The following is a 21,374-nucleotide window of genomic DNA, read 5'->3' as shown; positions in this document are numbered from 1 at the left end:
TGAGCTAGTCTGTGTTTCTGGGCCCACTGGGCCACTTCCTAGGTCCATTACTTTAGTGTGAGCAGCAGAGGCACCATCATCAGTCGCTACTACCTCTCTCCACACCTGGTTTAAAGAACCTCTTAGGAGAGTGAGGTCCCTGTTCATGTCACACTTTGTGTCCAGACTCTGCCTCTCTGCACTGGGTTCAAATCCTGTGTGTTGCTGGGGTCCCTGGTTCACATTCTCTGTTTCTGACTGGAGGAGAACGGCCTTAGATCCACTGACCTCCATAGCGGTGTTGATGTTGTTGCCTCTGGGCTGGAAGGCAGGGTCTGTAGTCAGTTGGGTGGTTAGCTCTCTGCTGCCCTCCACTGTTCTGGCTGGGTGGCTGATCCTAGAGTCCTGGTCATCTGCTTCCCCCTCATCCTTGATGATCAGCAGGTCTGGTTCCCCTTCCTCTGTCTCTGCTGACTGCTGATGGGGTTAAGTGGGAGAGATGAGTGAGTGAGACAGATCATACACTATCTATTGAATGGAGATATGGGCATGACATGGGATTTAGTGTAATTCATAGTAGTTGCCTTGTTGTTATTCTGTTCTAAACAGGAGTGTAGTGAAGGGTAAACTCCACCTTCTGTATTTTACACATGCCTTTACAAACCTTTGGCGCAAAAATGCATTGAAAGTATAGGGAGTGTTACTTTACTCACTGTGTATGGCAATAAGAGTTTACCCACCTATTTTATTACCACTACATCACTAGTTATAATGTGCTGACATACACGTCTATATAGACATAACCTCATCCCCAGGCGGAAGTGTCTGGTGTGCGAGACTAAAACAGACATAAGTCTGTGACAGTCTGAAATCGGCTGTTAAAATTGGAACCTACCTCATCACTTGTAGTATCCATATGCTTTGATGTAGAGACATCCTCTTGGTCCACGTCAATGGGCTGTCTGTCTCTTGGTATGGTGCTGTTCCCAAAACTTCTGTTGGAAAGTCTGGCTCTGCTTTGCCAAGTAGGTCCTGGAAATAAAGGGGGAGGTTCATTTGACACCATCCATCAATGGTGTTTTACAAAGTACAAAGCAAGCATAATACCTTCATGATGTACACTACCGTTCAAAAGTTTGGGGTCGCTTAGGAATGTCTTGTTTTTGAAAGAAAAGCAAATTTTTTGTCTATTATAATAACATCAAATTGATCAGAAATATAGTGTAGACATTGTTAATGTTGTAAATGACTATTGTAGCTGGAAATGGCAGATTTTCTATGGAATATCTACATAGGCCTACAGAGGCCCATTATCAGCAACCATCACTCTTGTGTTCCAATGGCACGTTGTGTTAGCAAATCCAAGTTTATCATTTTAAAAGGCTAAATTATCATTAGAGTTTACATACACTTAGGTTGGAGTCATTAAAACTCGTTTTCAACCACTCCACAAATTTCTTCTTTGCAAACTATAGTTTTGGCAAGTCGGTTAGGACATCTACTTTGTGCATGACACAAGTAATTTTTCCAACAATTGTTTACAGACAGATTATTTCACTTATAATTCACTGTATCACAATTCCAGTGGGTCAGAAGTTTACATACACTAAGTTGACTGTGCCTTTAAACAGCTTGGAAAATTCCAGAAAATGATGTCATGGCTTTAGAAGCTTCTGATAGGCTAATTGACATCATTTGAGTCAATTGGAGGTGTACCTGTGGATGTATTTCAAGGTGTACCTTCAAACTCTGTGCCTCTTTGCTTGACATCATGGGAAAATCAAAAGAAAATCAGCCAAGACCTCAGGAAACAATTGTAGACCTCCACAAGTCTGATTCATCCTTGGGAGTAATTTCCAAATGCCTGAAGGCACCACAATCATCTGCACAAGCAATAGTACGCAAGTATTAACACCCATGGGACCACGCAGCCGTCATATCGGTCAGGAAGGAGACGCGTTCTGTCTCCTAGAGATGAGCGTAGTTTGGTGCGAAAAGTGCAAATCAATCCCAGAACAACAGCAAAGGACCTTGTGAAGATGCTGGAGGAAACAGGTACAAAACTATCTATTTCCACAGTAAAGCGAGTCCAATATCGACATAACCTGAAAGGGCGCTCAGCAAGGAAGAAGCCATTGCTCCAAAACCACCATAAAAAAGCCAGACTACGGTTTGCAACTGCACATGGGGACAAAGATCGTACTTTTTGGAGAAATGTCCTCTGGTCTGATGAAACAAAAATAGAACTGTTTGGCCATAATGACCATCGCTTTGTTTAGAGGAAAAAGGGGGAAGCTTGCAAGCCGAAGAACACCATCCCAACCGTGAAGCACGGGGGTGGCAGCATCATGTTGTGGGAGTGCTTTGCTGCAGGAGGGACTGGTGCACTTCACAAAATAGATAGCATCATGAGGAAAGAAAATGATGTGGATATATTGACGCAACATCTCAAGTCTTCAGTTCTTTACATTTAGATTTTAGTCATTTAGCAGACGCTCTTATCCAGAGCGACTTACATTAGTGAATGCATACATTTCATTAAAGAAATTCTCTGTACTGGTCCCCCGTGGGAAACGAACCCACAACCCTGGCGTTGCAAACACCATGCGCTACCAACTGAGCCACCCGGGACATCAGTCAGGAAGTTAAATAGACAATGACCCCAAGCAAACTTCCAAAGTTGTGGCAAAATGGCTTAAGGACAACAAAGTCAAGGTATTGGAGTGGCCATCACAAAACCCTGACCGCCATCCTATAGAACATTTGTGGGCAGAACTGAAAAAGCATGTGCGAGCAAGGAGGCCTACAAACCTGACTCAGTTACACCAGCTCTGTCAGGAGGAATGGGCCAAAAGTCACCCAACTTATTGTGGGAAGTTTGTGGAAGGCTACCCGAAATGTTTGACCCAAGTTAAACAATTTAAAGGCAATGCTACCAAATACTAATTGAGTGTATGTAAACTTCTGGCCCACTGGGAATGTGATGAAAGAAATAAAAGCTGAAATAAATCATTGTCTCTACTATTATTCTGACATTCCACATTCTTAAAATAAAGTGGTGATCCTAACTGACATAAGACGCCAAATTTTTACTAGGATTAAATGTCATGAATTGTGAAAAACTGAGTTTAAATGTATTTGGCTAAGGTGTATGTAAACTTACAACTTCAACTGTATGTTAGCACATCTGAAAACTGTTGTGCTGATTAAAGCAGCAATAAAACTGCCATTCTTTAGACTAGTTGAGTATCTGGAGCATCAGCATTTGTGGGTTCGATTACAGGCTCAAAATGGCCAGAAACAAAGACCTTTCTTCTGAAACATTACCTGACTATTTACATATCAGGCATTACCATTCGGTTATATATTTGAAACCCAACCTATGCTTAATCCACTAAAATATGTCACATTCAACGTAAAAGGTCTTAACAGCCCGATTAAGAGGAAAAGAGTCTATACATACCTTAAGAAATTAAAGGCTGACATTGTGTTTTTACAAGAAACGCATCTTACAGCCAGTGAACACTAGAAACTAAAGAGGGAATGGGTAGGACAAGTTTTTGCATCCTCTTTTAACTCCAAAGGAAGAGGAACTGCAATTTTGATAAGTAGACACATCCCCTTCTGCGTCAACAATTAAATTCTTACCTTCTAATAAATCTGATGGGGAGGATGGCTTCCCTCCAGAGTTCTATAAAGAATTTAAGGAGCTGTTGGTACCCTACCTTATGGAGGTACTTAAAAAAACAGGGAGGACAACTGCTTTCCAGAGTCTCTCTCTCAAGCAGTGATTACAGTAATCCACAAGAAAGGGAAAAACCCGCTGAAGTGCGCCTCCAATAGACCAATCTCTCTCCTTAACACAGATTGTAAACTGGTCACCAAGATGCTATCTAAGAGACTGGAGTCATGTCTTTCCCTGTTGGTCGACCCAGATCAGACTGGCTTCAAAATTAATAGATTGTCCTCCAATAATGTCAGAAGGTTTTTTGATATAATTCACCTTGCTAATAAAAACAAAATACTTAGTGTCGCAGTCTCCCTCGACGCCGAAAAGGCCTTTGATAGGGTTGAATGGCCATATCTCTTTTGTGTCTTGGAAAAATCTGGTTTAGGTACCGTGTTTGTAAATTTGATAAAATCACTCCACAAATCTCCTAAAGCTAGGATTGCTACCAATGGGATTACTTCCTCCTCTTTCCCTCTTTATAGGGGGAACAGACAAGGTTGCCCAATTAGCCCCCACCTCTTTGCCCTCGCCATCGAATCGTTGGCTGAGGCTATTAGAACGTGCCCTGACATACATGGCTTTGAGGTGGCCCCCAGACCCATAAGTTATCACTCTTTGCCCTCGCCATCGAATCGTTGGCTGAGGCTATTAGAACGTGCCCTGACATACATGGCTTTGAGGTGGGCCCCCATACCCATAAATTATCACTCTTTGCGGACAACCTTATCTTATTTCTAAGGAACCCAGAACATTCCCTCTCTCACTTACAGAACCTATTACAGCGTTATAGTTCTTTCTCTGGATATAAGGTCAATTTTGACAAAAGTGAAATCTTACCGTTGTCTGTCTTTGACCACCATACCATCAAGCATCAGTTTCCTTTTAGATGGTCGCCTATGGGCTTCACATATTTGGGTATAATGGTGGATGGTAACCTGAAGAACCTCTATAAATTCAATCTGGCCAGCTTGTTGAAAAAGGTGGAGGGTGACCTTTGTAAATGGATGGACTTGCCTCTCACTCTACTGGGTAGAATAAATGTAATTAAAATGAATGTCCTGTCCAGATTTCTATATTTGTTTCAATCTCTCCCTATCCCAGTGCCCGCAGCATTGTTTTCCTCTCTCGACAAGCTGACCAGACGGTTTATCTGTCACGGCAAAACCCCTAGGGTTGGCCTGGATAAACTGACCCTTGATTACGGCCAAGGGGGCTTAAACCTCACCAATTTTAGAATGTATTACTGGGCTGCACAGTCTAGATTTCTGGCTCAGAGGTTTGACAATGGTCCCTCTCCCTCATGGTTGAACATTGAACAGTTTGATAAATGATTTCATTTTTGTTTTGAATGTTCTTAATTGGAAAATGCAAAAATAAATTATAGATATTTTTAAATCAGCCATTTCCAGCTACAATAGTAATTTACAACATTGACAATGTCTACACTGTATTTCTGATCAATTTGATGTTATTTTAATGGACAAAAAGTGTGATTTTCTTTCAAAAACAAGGACATTTATAAGTGACCCCGAACTTTTGAACGGTAGTGTATGTAATGTGTCAATAGAGCTAGAAGGATCCTAGCTGTGTTGACAGTACAAAGTCAGCATGATACGTCATATATGGAATGTCAACAATACTGCTGGGCCCTAACTGTTTTGACATTACATAAATCATGGATGTATACTTGCTTTGAACTTTGTAAAACACAATTGATGGATGGGATCAAATTGAAGATTAACGTAATGTAAGCTATGTGCACTGTCAAATTCATCATCATCACCAACCTGTTGTTGCAATCTCTCGATTGTTGTGTCTGTTGAGCAGGCGTATTCCATGGAAGCGGTTGTGGACGGACCCATCCGAAAACTTTGTTCTCTCTGCTCGAAACCTCGCGATCTGAAGTTCCATCAATTTCATTTTCCTCCGGAGAAATTCGTTGTCCTTTTGGCTTTGGGAAATCTCCAGGTGTACAACGGCATAGCCATCGTCAACAACTTTGCAGATTTCGGCTACAGCAGCGTTGGCTAGCACCTCCATGATTGAGGCTATCTGCGCCTGGAAATCAGCAACGGAACCCGACATTGTCCCCAGACGCTTTTGGCCCCTTTTCAATGTAACAGTATTTGCGTTTTATATATTATGAGTAGCTACAGTTATCTACCAATCTATTAAAACAAATTATAATATCAGAAACTAAACGTCAATTTGCAGCTAGCTTTGTTTGTACCTAGCTGGTGAGATTTTTTATTTTATTTCCTCACGTCACAGTAATGTAATCATACGTGGACTGTAGAATTGAAAGTTTAACACTGCCACCTACTGTACAGGAGTGCTGCACAACAATGTTGTACCTAAGTAATAAACAACATGTTCTCTGGTGTAAACAATATTTCATGAATTTTCTAAAATAAAGCATTTCACTATTTGGGGTATTTCTAATAGAAATAAACAACAAACGATTTACAACAGTATGACAGACTAGCCTAGATATGAATTCCATCCACATCTTTACAGCCTATCAATCTGATTGTCAATCTACTGTATCTTGTCGAAAGGCAAATGGAAATTCATTCTTAATTGCCGTTCTTTGGTACATCCCGGAAACGATACAATTTCATAAGGATGTTCAAAATCTTAACTTGTTATAACTTATACATTATCAGTCCACTCTGGACCAAGCATCAAGCCAGTTGAACTGAAAACACAACCACTACACACAGAGAGTAGAGTTCAATGGGGAAACCAATGAAACTGTTAAAAACACATGGATTCAAGTTTTCATATGAAACTCCCAGTAGTGTGGAATAGAGGTCGACCGATTATGATTTTTCAACGCCGATACCGATTATTGGAGGACCCAAAAAATGCCGATGCCAATTAATCTGCCGTTTTTTTTAATTTATGTGTAATAATGACAATTACAACAATACTGAATGAACACTTATTTTAACTTAATATATCAATAAAATCAAATTAGCCTCAAATAAATAATGAAACATGTTCAATTTGGTGTAAATAATGCAAAAACAAAGTGTTGGAGAAGAAAGTAAAAGTGCAATATGTGCCATGTAAGAAAGCTAACGTTTAAGTTCCTTGCTCAGAACATGAGAACATATGAAAGCTGGTGGTTCCTTTTAACATGAGTCTTCAATATTCCCAGGTAAGACGTTTTAGGTTGTAGTTATTATAGGAATTCTAGGACTATTTCTCTCTATACGATTTGTATTTCATATACCTTTGACTATTGGATGTTCTTATAGGCACTTTAGTATTGCCAGTGTAACAGTATAGCTTCCGTCCCTCTCCTCGCTCCTACCTTGGCTCGAACCAGGAACACATCGACAACAGCCACCCTCGAAGCAGCGTTACCCATGCAGAGCAAGGGGAACAACTACTCCAAGTCTCAGAGCGAGTGACGTTTGAAACGCTATTAGCGCGCACCCTGCTAACTAGCTAGCCATTTCACATCGGTTACACCAGCTTAATCTCGGGAGTTGATAGGCTTGAAGTCATAAACAGCGCAATGCTTGAAGCATTGCGAAGAGCTGCTGGCAAAACGCACGAAAGTGCTGTTTGAATGAATGCTTACGAGCCTGCTGGTGCCTACCACCGCTCAGTCAGACTTCTCAATCAAATATCAAATCATAGACTTAATTATAATATAATAAACACACAGAAATACGAGCCTTAGGTCATTAATATGGTCGAATCTGGAAACTATCATCTCGAAAACAAAACGTTTATTCTTTAAGTGAAATACGGAACCGTTCCGTATTTTATCTAACGGGTGGCATCCTATGCCTAAATATTCCTGTTACATTGCACAACCTTCAATGTTATGTTATAATTACGTAAAATTCTGGCAAATTAGTTCGCAACGAGCCAGGCGGCCCAAACTGTTGCATATACCCTGACTCTGCGTGCAATGAACGCAAGAGAAGTGACACAATTTCACCTGGTTAATATTGCCTGCTAACCTGGATTTCTTTTAGCTAAATATGCAGGTTTAAAAATATATACTTCTGTGTATTGATTTTAAGAAAGGCATAATTTTTTTTTTTTTTTTTTTTATTTTTTAATCGGCCAAATCGGTGTCCAAAAATACCGATTTCCGATTGTTATGAAAACTTGAAATCGGCCCTAATTAATCGGCCATTCCGATTAATCGGTCAACCTCTAGTGTGGAACCCTTACAGCTAGGGCCAGGAGTTTTCCCCTGCTCTGGGGAAAAAGTTGTCCCTAGACACTGATCTTGTGTCAGTTTAGCATTTCTTCCCACTAATGGTTAAGGTTAGGATTGTGGGAGAGGAAGCTGATCCTAGATCTGTACCTAGGGGAAACTTCACCCTGGAACACTCCAAGCAGCCCAACGTCCTGTGGCCTGCCACCAGCGTGGACGAGGAGATGCCTCTTCATGTGGCCGGACTGGGTGAAGCACTTCCCGCAGTAGACACATTGAAACGGTTTCTCTCCGGTGTGCACCCTCTCATGCATTTTCAGCTAGGGGTTGTGGGAGAAGCGCTTGGTGCAGTGGCTGCAGCCGTACGGTTTCTCCCCGCATGTGCCTCCGGACGTACACTTGTTGGGGGACGGGCATTCCGCAGAGGCTGCACCGGAGCTGCCTCTTACCCGAGCAAGGTGTTAGCTGTTGTGGCTGCTTTTCCATGCATTTCGATGAAGTAGTAGAGCCACTGTTGATATTCGGGAATGGGGCTTGCTTCCCTCTTTGAGGAACCTGGTGGAAAGTAACACTTCGGGATGAAAAGCTGTTTCGGGTGGACAGTCTGTTGAAATCGGGTGACTTGGACCTCGATCATACAGTTCTCCCTTGCTCTGCGTTTTGAGTGTCAGCTGGACACTTATCTGTCTATCCAGACTCTATTCCCCCTCCCCATCTCCCTCTTCCACAGTAGATTTGGCCTAAAAAAGAGGCGTGAGGAATTAAATTGACGGGCATGAGCTCTACAAAGCTCTCAAACAAACACGTCTATTATAACTCAGCTATTACTAGGCTATAGTATTGATCCAATGGCTTGAATTAAGTTGTTCAGCAAAATGACACAGAAAATCTGAAGTTTCTCTCTCCTCAAAACCTCTCTCTGCCGCACCTGCTGTCTCTACCTTTGAATACTTTGCTATGAAAAGCTAACTGACATTTACTCCTGAGGTGCTGACCTTTTGCAACCTCTATAGACACTGTGATTATTATTTGACCCTGCTGGTCATCTATGAACGTTTGGACATCTTGAAGAAAGATCTGGCCTTAATGGCCATATACTGTTATAATCTCCACCGGGCACAGCCAGAAGAGGACCGGCCACCCCTCAGAGCCTGGTTCCTCTCTAGGTTTCTTCCTAGGTTCATGCCTTCCTAGGGAGTTTTTCCTAGCCACCGTGCTTCTACATCTGAATTGCTTGCTGTTTGGGGTTTTAGGCTGGGTTTCTGTACAGCACTTTGTGACATCTGCTGATGTAAAAAGGGCTTTATAAGTACATTTGATTGATCGATAATTCCCTGTACTTTTGAAAGGAAAATGACCTTTCCTGCCTGATTTAATTTGTCAGCAAGGCGAGAACATACAGATACCTACCAAAATAAAAGAAACACCAACAAAATGATTTAATAGGGTGTTGGGCCACCACGAGCCAGAACTGTTTCAATGCACCTTGGCATAGATTCTACAAGTGTCTGGAACTCTATTAGAGGGATGCGACACCGTTCTTCCACGAGAAATTCCATAATTTTGTGCTTTGTTGATGGTGGTGGAAAACACTTCAAAAAAGTGTTCAATTGGATTGAGATCTGGTGACTAAGACGGTCATGGCATATGGTTGACATCGTTTTCATGCCCATTAAACCATTCAGTGACCACTGGTGCCCTGTGGATGGGGCATTTTTTTTCGTGACCCTAAGCATGATGGGATAATAATCTATTAATTAACTCAGGAACCACACCTGTGTGGAAGCACCTACTTTCAATATACTTTGTATCCCTAATTTGTTTTCATTATTTTGGTAGTTACCTGTATATTTAAGGTCAATCTATATAGGGTCAATATATATTGAGGGTCAATCAATATAGCAGGGGTATTCAAATCTTACCCTACGAGGTCCAGAGCCTGCTGGTTTTCTGTTTTACCTGATAATTAATTGCACCTACCTGGTGTCCCAGGTCTAAATCAGTCCATGAATACAGTGGAACAATGAAAAAACACAGTGGAACTGGCTTCCAGGTCCAGAGTTGAGTTTCATGGCTATATAGGGTCAACCTATATTTATGGTCAATATACTCTATATTTAGGGCCAGTCTATATTTAGGGCCAATCTATATAGTGGCAATATATATTTAGGGTCAATCTATATTTAGGGTCCATATAGCGTATATTTAGGGCCAATATATTTAGGGTCAATCTATATCGGGTATATATACAGAACCAGTCAAAAGTTTGGACACACCTACTCATTCAAGGGTTTTTCTTAATTTTTTACTATTTTCTACATTGTAGAATAATAGTGAAGACATAACTATGAAATAACACATATGGAATCATGTAGTAACCAAAAAAAGTGTCAAAATATATTGTATATTTCAGAGTCTTCAAAGTAGCCACCCTTTGCCTTGATGACAGCTTTGCACACTCTTGGCATTCTGTCAACCAGCTTCATGAGGTAGTCACCTGGAATACATTTCAATTAACAGGTGTGCCTTGTTAAAAGTACATTTGTGGAATTTCTTTCCTTCTTAATGCATTTGAGCCAATCAGTTGTGTTGTGACAAGGTGGGGGTGGTATACAGAAGATTGTATTTTACCAAATAGGGCTAAGTCTATATTATGGCAAGAACAGCTCAAATAAGCAAAGAGAAACAACAGTCCATCATTACTTTAAGACATGAAGGTCAGTCATTCCAGAACATTTCAAGAACTTTTTTACTTTCTGTGCAGTCGCAAAAACCATCAAGCACTATGATGAAACTGGCTCTCATGATGACCGCCACAGGAAAGGAAGGGGATAAGTTAATTACATTTTTATTTTCTACTTTTATTTAACTAGGCAAGTCAGTTAAGAACAAATTCTTATTTTCAATGACAACCTAGGAACAGTGGGTTAACTGCCTTGTTCAGGGGCAGAACGACAGATTTTTATCTTGTCAGCTCAGGGATTCGATCTTGCAACCTTTCGGTTACATGTCCAACACTCTAACCATTAGGCTACCTGCCGCCGCATTAGCGTTAGAGTTACCAGCCTCAGAAATTGCAGCCCAAATAAAAGCTTCACAGAGTTCAAGTAACAGACACATCTCAGCATCAACTGTTCAGAGGAGACTGCATGAATCAGGCCCAGCTAGCACAATTGGTTCTTTGGAAATTGTAGGAACCTAAGTTTTTGGTTTCCCATTGGTTCTGGAAACGAAGTCATACGTTTCCTGACTGGTAAAACTTAACGTTTTTTAAACGTTCTAAAAATGGAACTGAACATTTTGCTTGTTCTGGGAGATTCAAAAAATGTTTTACTATGGTTCCCTGAAAGTTTTACTGGGAGGTTTTATTAACGTTCTGAGAACGGAAATTCTAGTTTTTTTTTAAGGTAATTAAATGACGTTCTGAAAACATGTTTCAATAAGACTTTCATAACACTGCTAGCTTAGTTTGGGTTAACTGTTTTGAACTCCCACGCACAGATGCAAACACATTTATTTTTTTATTATGGCACGGCATCAGTGAGATTCTAACCTATGATCTTCTGTTCTCTATCCATGAAATGACTTCACAGTGCCACCATGATGGAGCTAACACGCCATGTTCATTTTTTAACTTATACAAAGCTGTTCATTTTAGTCTATTCAAACAGACCCCTTTCAAAGGAAACAAGCACTCATTAAGATCAGGTGTGGCCAATTAGTGGGAGCGGCCAACACACCTGAACACACTTAACAAGATAGAGGATAGAGTTATGCTGATGCTAAGAAAGGAATGTATGCCTTTAAATAACATTCTTAGAACGTTTTTTGAACGTTACTAATGTTTTCGTGTGGTTTTTATGGGACGTTTTAGGAAACGTTATGCTGAAATACTGAAATTTCCATCTAAGAAACATATGGTTCTCAGAATGTTATGTGCTAGCTGTGGTCAATCTATATAGTGTCAATATATATATTTAGGGTCAAACTATACTGAGTCAAGAAGCACCATGGAATTCTTTGAAAAATATAATTTATTGATGGAATTCTAAGAATTGACAAACAAACAGCAATAGCCATTGGTCAAATTGGTACAAAAGGACAGTACAATGTCAGTATCTGCTATAACTTTAGTCTGAGGCAGCTATATTGAACCATGATCAACCTTAACAGTCAATGTGAGTGATGCTGTTGGCCTTTTAAGAAGCCAAGAAAACGTAACAATCCTTGTAGATAATGTAAATACGAACCACGTTGTATTGTAGACGTATGAGACCAGGGTAAACATCCTGCAGAAATACGACTATGTTAGAACCAATAGCATTTGAACTCATGATATTGCTATAACAGCTTTTTTCATTGGAATGTCTTGCTTCATTGTCAGTTCTCAATGATGAAGCTTCTGATGTCTTTTCAGATTGCTGGAGTGGGAGAACCTGCGCCCGCACTGTGCACAACTGAAGGGCTTCTCGCCAGTGTGGACGTTCAGGTGCATTTGGAGCTTGGCGCGGGACACAAATCTCTTCTCACACAAGGTGCAGGCGAACGGCCGCTTTCTAGTGTGGATGACAGCATGCTGCCGCAAGTCACTCTCGTGAACAAACTTCTTATTGCAGCTCGAGCAACCGTACGGTCGTTCTATGGTACCAGGTCTAATGTCTGTGGCGAGATTAGTAGAGTGAGTGGAAGTTGTGGCGCTTGGTCTAAAATGGCAATCAGGAAGTGAGGTATGAGCTGGTTGTTGAGCTCTTCTACCTGGTATTTCAGAGTGTCTCTGGAGGCTTGCCAATGAGCACCAACTAGCTTTGTTGGCCTCACCTGTGCCAAGATGCATGCCTGTATTTATCTCTGAGGGCCGGAAGTCGGGTGAAACCAATTGCGTTGTGTTGTCTCTCATCGAATCGTGGCGAATCATTGGTGTGTTTCTGTTAAACACCCCCACTCCCTGCTTATTTCCAGTTCCATTGTCCTGTGGTGTAGTAGCTGTACCTACCTGACCCCACTCAAAATCTCTATCTACCTGCTGCCCACTGGATACAGAGTCAATCACTATCACATGTTCTGATGAGGAATGGAATGACTTGGGGGAAAACCTGTGGTTTTCTAACCCTACACTTCTCATTTCTATGTCTGAGCTAGTCTGTGTTTCTGGGCCCACTGGGCCACTCCCCAGGTCCATTACTTTAGTGTGAGCAGCAGAGGCACCATCATCAGTCGCTACTACCTCTCTCCACACCTGGTTTAAAGAATCTCTTAGGAGATTGAGGTCCCCGTTCATGTCACACTTTGTGTCCAGACTCTGTCTCTCTGCTTTGGGTTCAAATCCTGTGTACTGCTGGGGTCCCTGGTTCACAGTCCCTGTTTCTGACTGGAGGAGGACGGTGTCAGATCCACTGACCTCCATAGCGGTGTTATTGTAGTTGTTGTTGCCTCTGGGGCCACTGGACTGAATGGCAGGGTCCTCTGTGGTGGCTGCAGCCAGTTGGGTGGTTAGCTCTCTGCTGCCCTCCACTGTTCTGGTTAGGTGGCTGATCCTAGAGTCCTGGTCATCTGCTTCTCCCTCCACCTTGATGATGAGCAGGTCTGGTTCCCCTTCCTCTGTCTCTGCTGACTGCTGATGGGGTTAAGTGGGAGAGATGAGTGAGACAGAGCATACACTATCTACTGAATGGAGATATGGGCATGACATGGGATTTAGTGTAATTCATAGTAGTTGCCTTGTTGTTATTGTGTTATAATCAGTGGTGTAAACTCCACCTTCTGTATTTTGCGCATGCCTTTACAAACCTTTTGTGCAAAAATGCATTGAAAGTATAGGGAGTGTTACTTTACTCACCGTAAACATCACTGGTTATAATTTGCTGACATACACGTCTATACAGACATAACCTCATCCCCAGGCGGAAGTGTCTGGTGTGCGAGACTAAAACAGACATAAGTCTGTGACAGTCTGAAATTGCCTGTTAAAATTGGAACTTACCTCATCACTTGTAGCATACATATGCCTTGATGTAGAGACATCCTCTTGGTCCACGTCTATGGGCTGTCTGTCTCTTGGTATGCTGCTGTTCCCAAAACTCCTGTTGGAAAGTCTGGCTCTGCTTTGCCAAGTAGGTCCTGGAAATAAAGGGGGGTTTAATTTGACCCCATCCGTCAATGTTGTTTTACAAAGAACAAAGCAAGCATAATACGTTCATGTCCGTGTGTAATGTGTGTATAGAGCTAGAAGGATACTAGCCGTGGTGACAGTACAATATACACTCAGTGGCTAGTTTATTATGTACACCGCTCCGTTCACGAAAATGGTTCGCTCCTATAGACAGCTAGTCAGGTGTGCTGTGGCTTGCTGTTTAAAGCAGGCAGACAGACATCGAGGCATTCAGTTACTGTTTGACTGAATGTTAGAATGGGAAAAACGAGTGACCTAAGCAACTTTGAGCGTGGTATATTCGTCGGTGCAAGGCGCGCCGCTTCCAGTAACTCAGAAACGGCTGGTCCTGGGTTTTTCACGCACGACAGTGTCTAAAGTTTACTGACAATGGTGCGGGAAACAAACAACATCCAGCTAGCAGGAGTCCTGTGTGGGAAAACAGCTCGTTGATGAGAGGTCGAAGGAGAATGGCAAGAATCGTGCAAGCTAGCAGGGGGGCCACAAACAGGCAAATAATGGGGCAGAACAGCATCTCAGAACGCACATCTCAGCGGTCCTTGTAACGGATGGGCTATTGCAGCAGACGACCACACCAGGTTCCACTCCTATCAACTAAAAACAAGAAGAAGCAGCTCCAGGGGGCACGTGATCACCAACACTAGACAATTGAGGAGTGGAAAAACCTTACCTAATCCAACGAATCCAGGATCCTGTTGCGTCATTCTGAGGCAAAGGCAGGATTTTGCGTAAGCAGCATGAGTCCATGGCCCCATCCTGCCTGATGTCAACAGTACAGGCTTGTGGCGGTGGTGTAATGGTGTGGGGAATGATTCCTGGCATACGTTTGGTCCCTTGATACTAATTGAGGTACGTTTCCATGCACCAGAGAATTCTGGCTGTTCTGGAGGCAAATGGGGGTCCGACCCGGTACTAGATCGATGTACCTAATAAACTGGCCACTAAGTGTATACATCCTGGATGTATGCATAACACATATAGGTCTAATGTCAATAATACATCCTTAACTGTATTGACATGCATACATCACAGCCGTATTATGCTTGATTTGTACTTTATGAAACACCATTGATGGATGGGGTCAAACTGAAAATGATCATAATTTATGTGCACACTGTAAAATTAAGCATCATCACCAACCTGTCGTTGGAGTCTCTCGATGGTTGTGTCTGTTTAGCAGGCGTATTCCATGGAAGCGGTTGTGGACGGACCCCTCTGAAAACTTTGTTCTCTCTGCTCGAAACCTGGCGACCTGAAGTTCCATCAATTTCATTTTCCTCCGGAGAAATTCGTTCTCCTTGTGGCTTTGAGTCATCTCCAGGTGTACAACCGCATAGCCATCGTCAACAACTTTGCAGATTTCGGCTACAGCAGCGTTGGCTAGCACCTCCATGATTGAGGCTATCTGCGCCTGGAAATCAGCAACGGAACCCGACATTGTCCCCCAACGCTTTTGGCCCCTTTTCAGTGAAACAGTATTTTTGTTTTTCTATATTATGATCATTCACAATTATCTATCTAGCTAGTAAAATGGATATAAGTATATCATAAACATCGCTAGCTAGCTTTGTTTGTAAGTAGCTGTTGAGATTTGTTTTTTCCTCATCTTCACGGTAATGTAATCATAAACTGGACTGTGCAATTCAATTGAAAGTACAACACCGCCACCTACTGTAGAGGAGTGCTCCACAATAACAACAATGGTTTAGATGTGGAGTACTGCTTTCACATAGGATTTACGGTGTTTTGTTTCTGTAAAAAATTGGGCCATTTTTATATGACCCCCTTACAACATGCCTATTTTTACCACATTCTTGCCTGAATACGTCTTTTATACCTCCCATGTGCATGCCGCTGTTGGGTGGTAGTATTGGTGTGCAGATGTGGGTGGGCGTCTACTTTAATAAATCCATTGAATATAAATACATACCACCAAAAATAATATATATAATAATATATCTATTATTAATGCATTCAGGCAGGGCCTACGAAACATTATAAGACGAATAAAAATGTATTTTCAAAAGAATAGAATAACATATTTTGGGGTTTAATTAGGCAACGTTACGTCCAAAGTAATGAAATTAATAGTTCATTATTTTGTTCATTGAACAGACAAGACCCACCTACCCGATCATAGTCAACACATATATATTTTATAATAAGAATATAATGGAATACAGGGGGGAAAAAATGACATTTATATTTTCCCTTCACAACTTGTCACGGAAACGTGTGGAACCGCTGTCCTATAAAAAAAAAGGTGGTATTTTGAAACAGAGCCCAAGTCCATGCTTTTTTGTTCCACGTTTCATCTCTACCCTCACTTCACTTTGTTAGGGAGCAGGCGCGTATGCTCTTACATTGATAATATCTTCAGAAAATACTAGCAATCTATATTTTCAAAATAATGTGATTCTCGTGTTCATATTTCACAACCTCCGCGGGCGTTAATAGTTGCCTATACGCGATCGAACAAACAAATTGTGCTACACTTGATTCAGGCTACACTATTGCATGCTAAATGTTTCTGAGCAGTGATCAATAAACACTTGATTTAGGCTACACTATTGCATGCTAAATGTTTCTGATCAGTGATAGATAAACACTTGATTCAGGCTACACTATTGCATGCTAAATGTTTCTGATCAGTGATAGATAAACACTTGATTCAGGCTACACTATTGCATGCTTAATGTTTCTGATCAGTGATAGATAAACACTTGATTCAGGCTACACTATTGCATGCTAAATGTTTCTGATCAGTGATCGATGAGTAAATGAATACCTATTTGTGCAGCCAGAGAATTAACCAAGTAGCCTATAGTTACAGATGGAGATTCAGTGAAACAACAGGTTTTTGGTCGTGAGTAGGCCTAGGCTACTAAACAACTTTAGTCAAGAGCAAAATAACCCACCTGTTAAACTACTGGCAAAATATTCTAATAATTGAGCTAACTAGACAAGATGACCAGAGCAGCACTCACCTCAACTATAGATAACATTTCTCCAGACTAATTGCAGCCTAACCAACATCAAAACGGAGATTCAGTGAAAACTAAAATCTGACGTTGATTGATTTATCAAGACGAGTCCCCAAGCTTGTCTCAAATCATAACAGTGTTGACAATTATCATCTAGGTGACCACACAAAAGGTAGGCTATTGTTTAACATTTATTACATTGATTGGAAAGACTTTGGGAGTTTCAGTAAACAACAATTTGATACATGCCTTCAACTTGATACCAGCAGCATGCCACCCTGCATCCCATTGCTGGTTTGCCTCTGAAGCTAAGCAGGGATGGTCCCTGGATGGGAGACCAGGTGCTGCTGGAAGTGGTATTGTAAAGCCAGTAGAGAGCACTCCCCTCTGGTCTAAGGAGATCCCCAGGGCAGTAGAGGGGACATTGCCCTACGAAGGGTGCTGTCTTTTGGATGGGATGTTAAACGGGTGTTCTGACTCTCTGTGGTCATTAAAAATCCCATGGCACTTATCGTAAGAGTAGGTGTGTTCACCCCGGTATCCTGGCTAAATTCCTAGTCTGGCCCTCAAACCATCATGGCCACCTAATCCTCTCCCCAATTGGCATATATCACTCCTCACCTTTCTTGCTGCTGTTTGGTAAGCGTTCTGGCATAAAAATGGTTGCTATGCATCACCTTGGTGGTGGATCAGGTGAGTTTCTCCCTTACTATGTAAACCACTTTGAGTACCTCAGTTGGTAGAAAAGCACTATATAAATCCAATCAATTATTATTATTCAATTACATTAGCTTACTTTATTGTATGAGGACAGACACTAAATATATATTAATTCCATCACATCTCTATAATTTGCTTGTAGCCTATCATTCTTATAGTACATCTATATTGTTGAGAGGCAAAAGGAAATTGGAATTCTTGAAATTGATCTTTATTGTATTTTTTTCCTTTGCTTGGTTATATTTCTGTGTGTTAACTATGGCTTTTTAACTAGGCCTATGTTTTGTAGTTTACCCCAGGACGTTGCTGTAAATCACAATGTATTCTCAGTCAACTCACCTGGTCAAATAAATAATAAATACAATTCAAATAAATTACTGTACTGCACCAATGATTTTTAAAATCTTCACCTGTCATAAGTTATAGATTATCAGTCCACTCTGGACCAAGCATCAAGCCAGTTGAACTGAAAACACTACCACTACACACAGAGGGTAGTGTTCAATGTGGAAACCATCCAAACTGTTAAAAACACATGGACCCAGTGTTCATATGAAAACCCCAGTAGTGTGGAGCCATTCCACTTACAACTAGAGAGGAGTTTTTCCTGGTCTGATCACATGGTGAGGAAAAACTCCTGGCCCTACTTATCATTATGCCAGGTGGAGTAGTGTGAAGTTACCCCTAGAAAGCTGATCTTCGGTCAGTTTAGTATATTTTTTTCACTAATGGTTAAGGTTAGGATTGGGGAAGAGGAAGCTGATTCTAGATCTGTACCTAGGGGAAATTTCACCTTGGAACACTCAGGGCAGCACAACGTCCTGTGGCCTGCCACCAGTGTGGACAAGGAGGTGCCTCTTCATGTGGCCGGACTGGGTGAAGCACTTCCCGCAGTAGATGCAATGAAACGGTTTCTCTCCGGTGTGCACCCTCTCATGCATCTTCAGCTGGTGGCTGTGGGAGAAGCGCTTGGTGCAGTGGCTGCAGCCGTACGGTTTCTCCCCCGTATGGACCCGCATGTGCCTCCTTAGGTATGCCGGCTGAGGAAAGGGCTTTCCGCAGAGGCTGCACCGGAGCTGCCTCTTGGTGGAGTGAGACGTTAGCTGTTGCGGCTGCTTTTCTATGCCTTTCGATGAAGAAGTGGAGCCTCTGTTGAAATTCAGGAAGGGAGCTTGCTTCCCTCTTTGGGGAACCTGGTGGAGAGTGACCCTTGGGGTTGAAAATCTGCTTCGGTTGGGCAGTCCACTGAAATCTGGCAACTTGGACCTTGATCCTACAGTTCTCCCTTGCTCTGCATGTTGAGTGTCAGGGGGACACTTTGTCTGTCCAGATTCCATTCCCCCTCTTCCTCTGTTGTCCACAAGCTGCCTGCCGTCTGAACAGACCTCTCCAGATGTCGCCTCTTGGCCAGTTATGCTCCATTCTGAACTCATATCTGCCTCCACTTTAATGGGAACTGAGTCCACCAGCACCACATCAGACACCCAGTCCAGAGAGCCCAAAGCAGACATGCAGACCCCAGAGTTACCTGGTGCCCCTCTCCTCTCTGGATGTTCACACAGCCTTTTGGAGTCTGGCCCGGCATTGTGAGGAGCATTCACAGTTTGGTTGTCAGTCTCTTGGTTCTCTGTCCATTGAGACAGGCTGTATGATATGGGTTGATGGTCAGTTTCCCAGGTCACACCCTCAGCAACCTGATGGTCCTGTCTTGCTCTGCTGTATTGTGATGCTGGATGCTGGAACTTCTGGTTTTCAGGTTCTATATTGAGTGAGGTGTCTGGAGCTCTGTGTCTGTTGCCCTGCTGGTCCAGAAGATCTGTGGTTTCAGTAGATGATGAAAAACCTGGTTCTGGCACAATCTTCTCACTGCTCTCACTGACCAGTTGGACAATCTCTGAAATGGGTCAACATAAAGCACAACATCAGCTTCCTGTAGTGGAGACTGATTCTTCTTTGCCTTATTTATTAGTTATGGGTAATGACTAAGAAGTTAATCAAATACAGCAATAAACATTGAAGGCTTTACTCAACATAAAGTGTAAATTGCATAGACTTGATAAGCTGCATAATACCTTCCGTTATGCTGGTGTCAAGATTTTCCATTTTGATAAGTGCTGCCTCTTGTATATCTGCCATCTGTGTTTTTGTATTCAGCAGAAAATGTTTTATTAGAAATATATCCCCACCAACATTTGAAATATGAGAACACAAATAATCAATTTGACCATGTCTATTACAATTGACCTGCACGGCCCCATCCTGGTCTGTCGCTGTGCGTCCTGCGTCTCTCCGGTTGGTGACATCCTGCATGCATTTGCCCCCTTCACTGTAGGCAAAACGATTTTCCACTGCACCAGAAAAGAGAACCCTTCATAAACGTTACATTACACATCATTTTTAATGTGTTGAAATAAGGTTTAAAAAAAATAAAAATACCATATCCAAGTCTGCTTTTTGCCTTTTCTACGAAGCTCTCTCTCTCCCGGACAACATGAACGGTGTCCACTCGCCTGTGAACTGTGCGTCGCAGGGCTCCAAATCTCTCTGCGCTTCGTCGAGAATTCTGGAATTTTGTCAAAAGCAGCTTCCTCCGTAGGTTATCAATTTCTTTCTGGCTATGGGAAATTTCCAAACGTAAGGCAGCATGGCCATCATCTACAAGTTTGCAGATTTCGGCAACGGCTGCATTCGCCAAAACCTCAATGATGGAGGCTAGCTGAGCATGAAAGACGACGCTATTGGACATGCCCTTCCTTGGCTTGGTACTATTTATATGTTAAACACTTATGTTATAGTCCTACTAGCTCATTTGCAATGCAGTGTTCAGTTAATGCCGTGAGACGTCACACCATAGATAGGCGGTATGCTTCGAACATATCTCTATTTCGTTTGTTTTTGTTCCGGAAACAAAAGGTTGTCGGCTACTTCCTCGATATTTTTCCAAAATAAAGGTTGCAACACGCAAGATTTATGTCAGTTCCAACATTGCCACCTACTGTATCGTAGCTGCTACTAAAAGGAATCAAATGTTTTACAAATCAGCCTTCTTTGACTTTTAATAAAGTAGTGAATTAAATCAAACACACACCTTTTCCTTCAACAATGATTATTTACTATTTAGTTCAAGTACAAAAATACACAATCATCATACAACACGACGTCCAAAGGAATAAATAAATGCCTTCAATAAAAATGAAGTTAATCGAAGAGTAGACTCAGGGTTAATACTAGTCTCAAAACTAACCTAAGAACCACACTGAGAATGTACTCTTAAGTAAACACTTGCTAACTCTGAACAATGTAACAGTATAAAGAGAAAAATATTTGAATATAGAAGATAAATAGCTAATGGGACTGAGTGGATTGATAATGTATAAATTATGACAGCTGAAGATTTGAAACATCCTTATGAATTTGCTTCCATGTAAGCATTTCACGGTAAGATTGCATTGGGCGCATGTGACAAATAAAAATGTGATTTGATATGTATTGGTGCAGTGGCAAACCAAAGAGCAGTATTTAATCATTAAAATGTAATTTTGCATCTCAACAATATAGATGTACTATTAGGCTGATCGGCTACAAGCAAATTATAGAGATGTGATGGAT

General features: G+C 41.7%; 1 protein-coding gene across 7 annotated transcripts in view; it reads right to left on the bottom strand.

Moving 5' to 3' along the window:
* The window catches only part of LOC106610382 (zinc finger protein 91), a 32,921-nt gene extending 12,224 nt beyond the window's left edge, over positions 1–20,697 (bottom strand). Inside the window, exons 1-6 of one of the 7 annotated variants that reach the window (XR_006770802.1) lie at positions 20,202–20,697; positions 20,010–20,113; positions 19,838–19,901; positions 15,202–19,659; positions 13,873–14,009; positions 268–456 (exon numbers count right to left, since the gene is read on the bottom strand). Coding sequence is in view for 4 of the 7 variants with exons in the window: in XM_014209724.2 (XP_014065199.2) it covers positions 12,280–13,506; positions 13,873–14,009; positions 15,202–15,499 (1,662 nt within the window). In the remaining 3 variants the exon portion in view is untranslated. Of the gene's footprint in view, positions 1–267; positions 457–874; positions 1,012–5,496; positions 5,987–11,908; positions 13,507–13,872; positions 14,010–15,201; positions 19,660–19,837; positions 19,902–20,009; positions 20,114–20,201 lie in introns of those variants that run through there. The other 6 variants (XR_006770803.1, XR_006770801.1, XM_014209723.2 and 3 more) reach the window with 6 other exon arrangements.
* Between the last annotated feature and the right edge of the window lie 677 nt (positions 20,698–21,374).

Source organism: Salmo salar, chromosome ssa08 (genome assembly GCF_905237065.1).
Source record: "Salmo salar chromosome ssa08, Ssal_v3.1, whole genome shotgun sequence".
NCBI lineage: Eukaryota > Metazoa > Chordata > Actinopteri > Salmoniformes > Salmonidae > Salmo > Salmo salar.
Note: the sequence above shows the minus strand (reverse complement) of the source record. Positions and strands in the feature narration are given on the sequence as shown.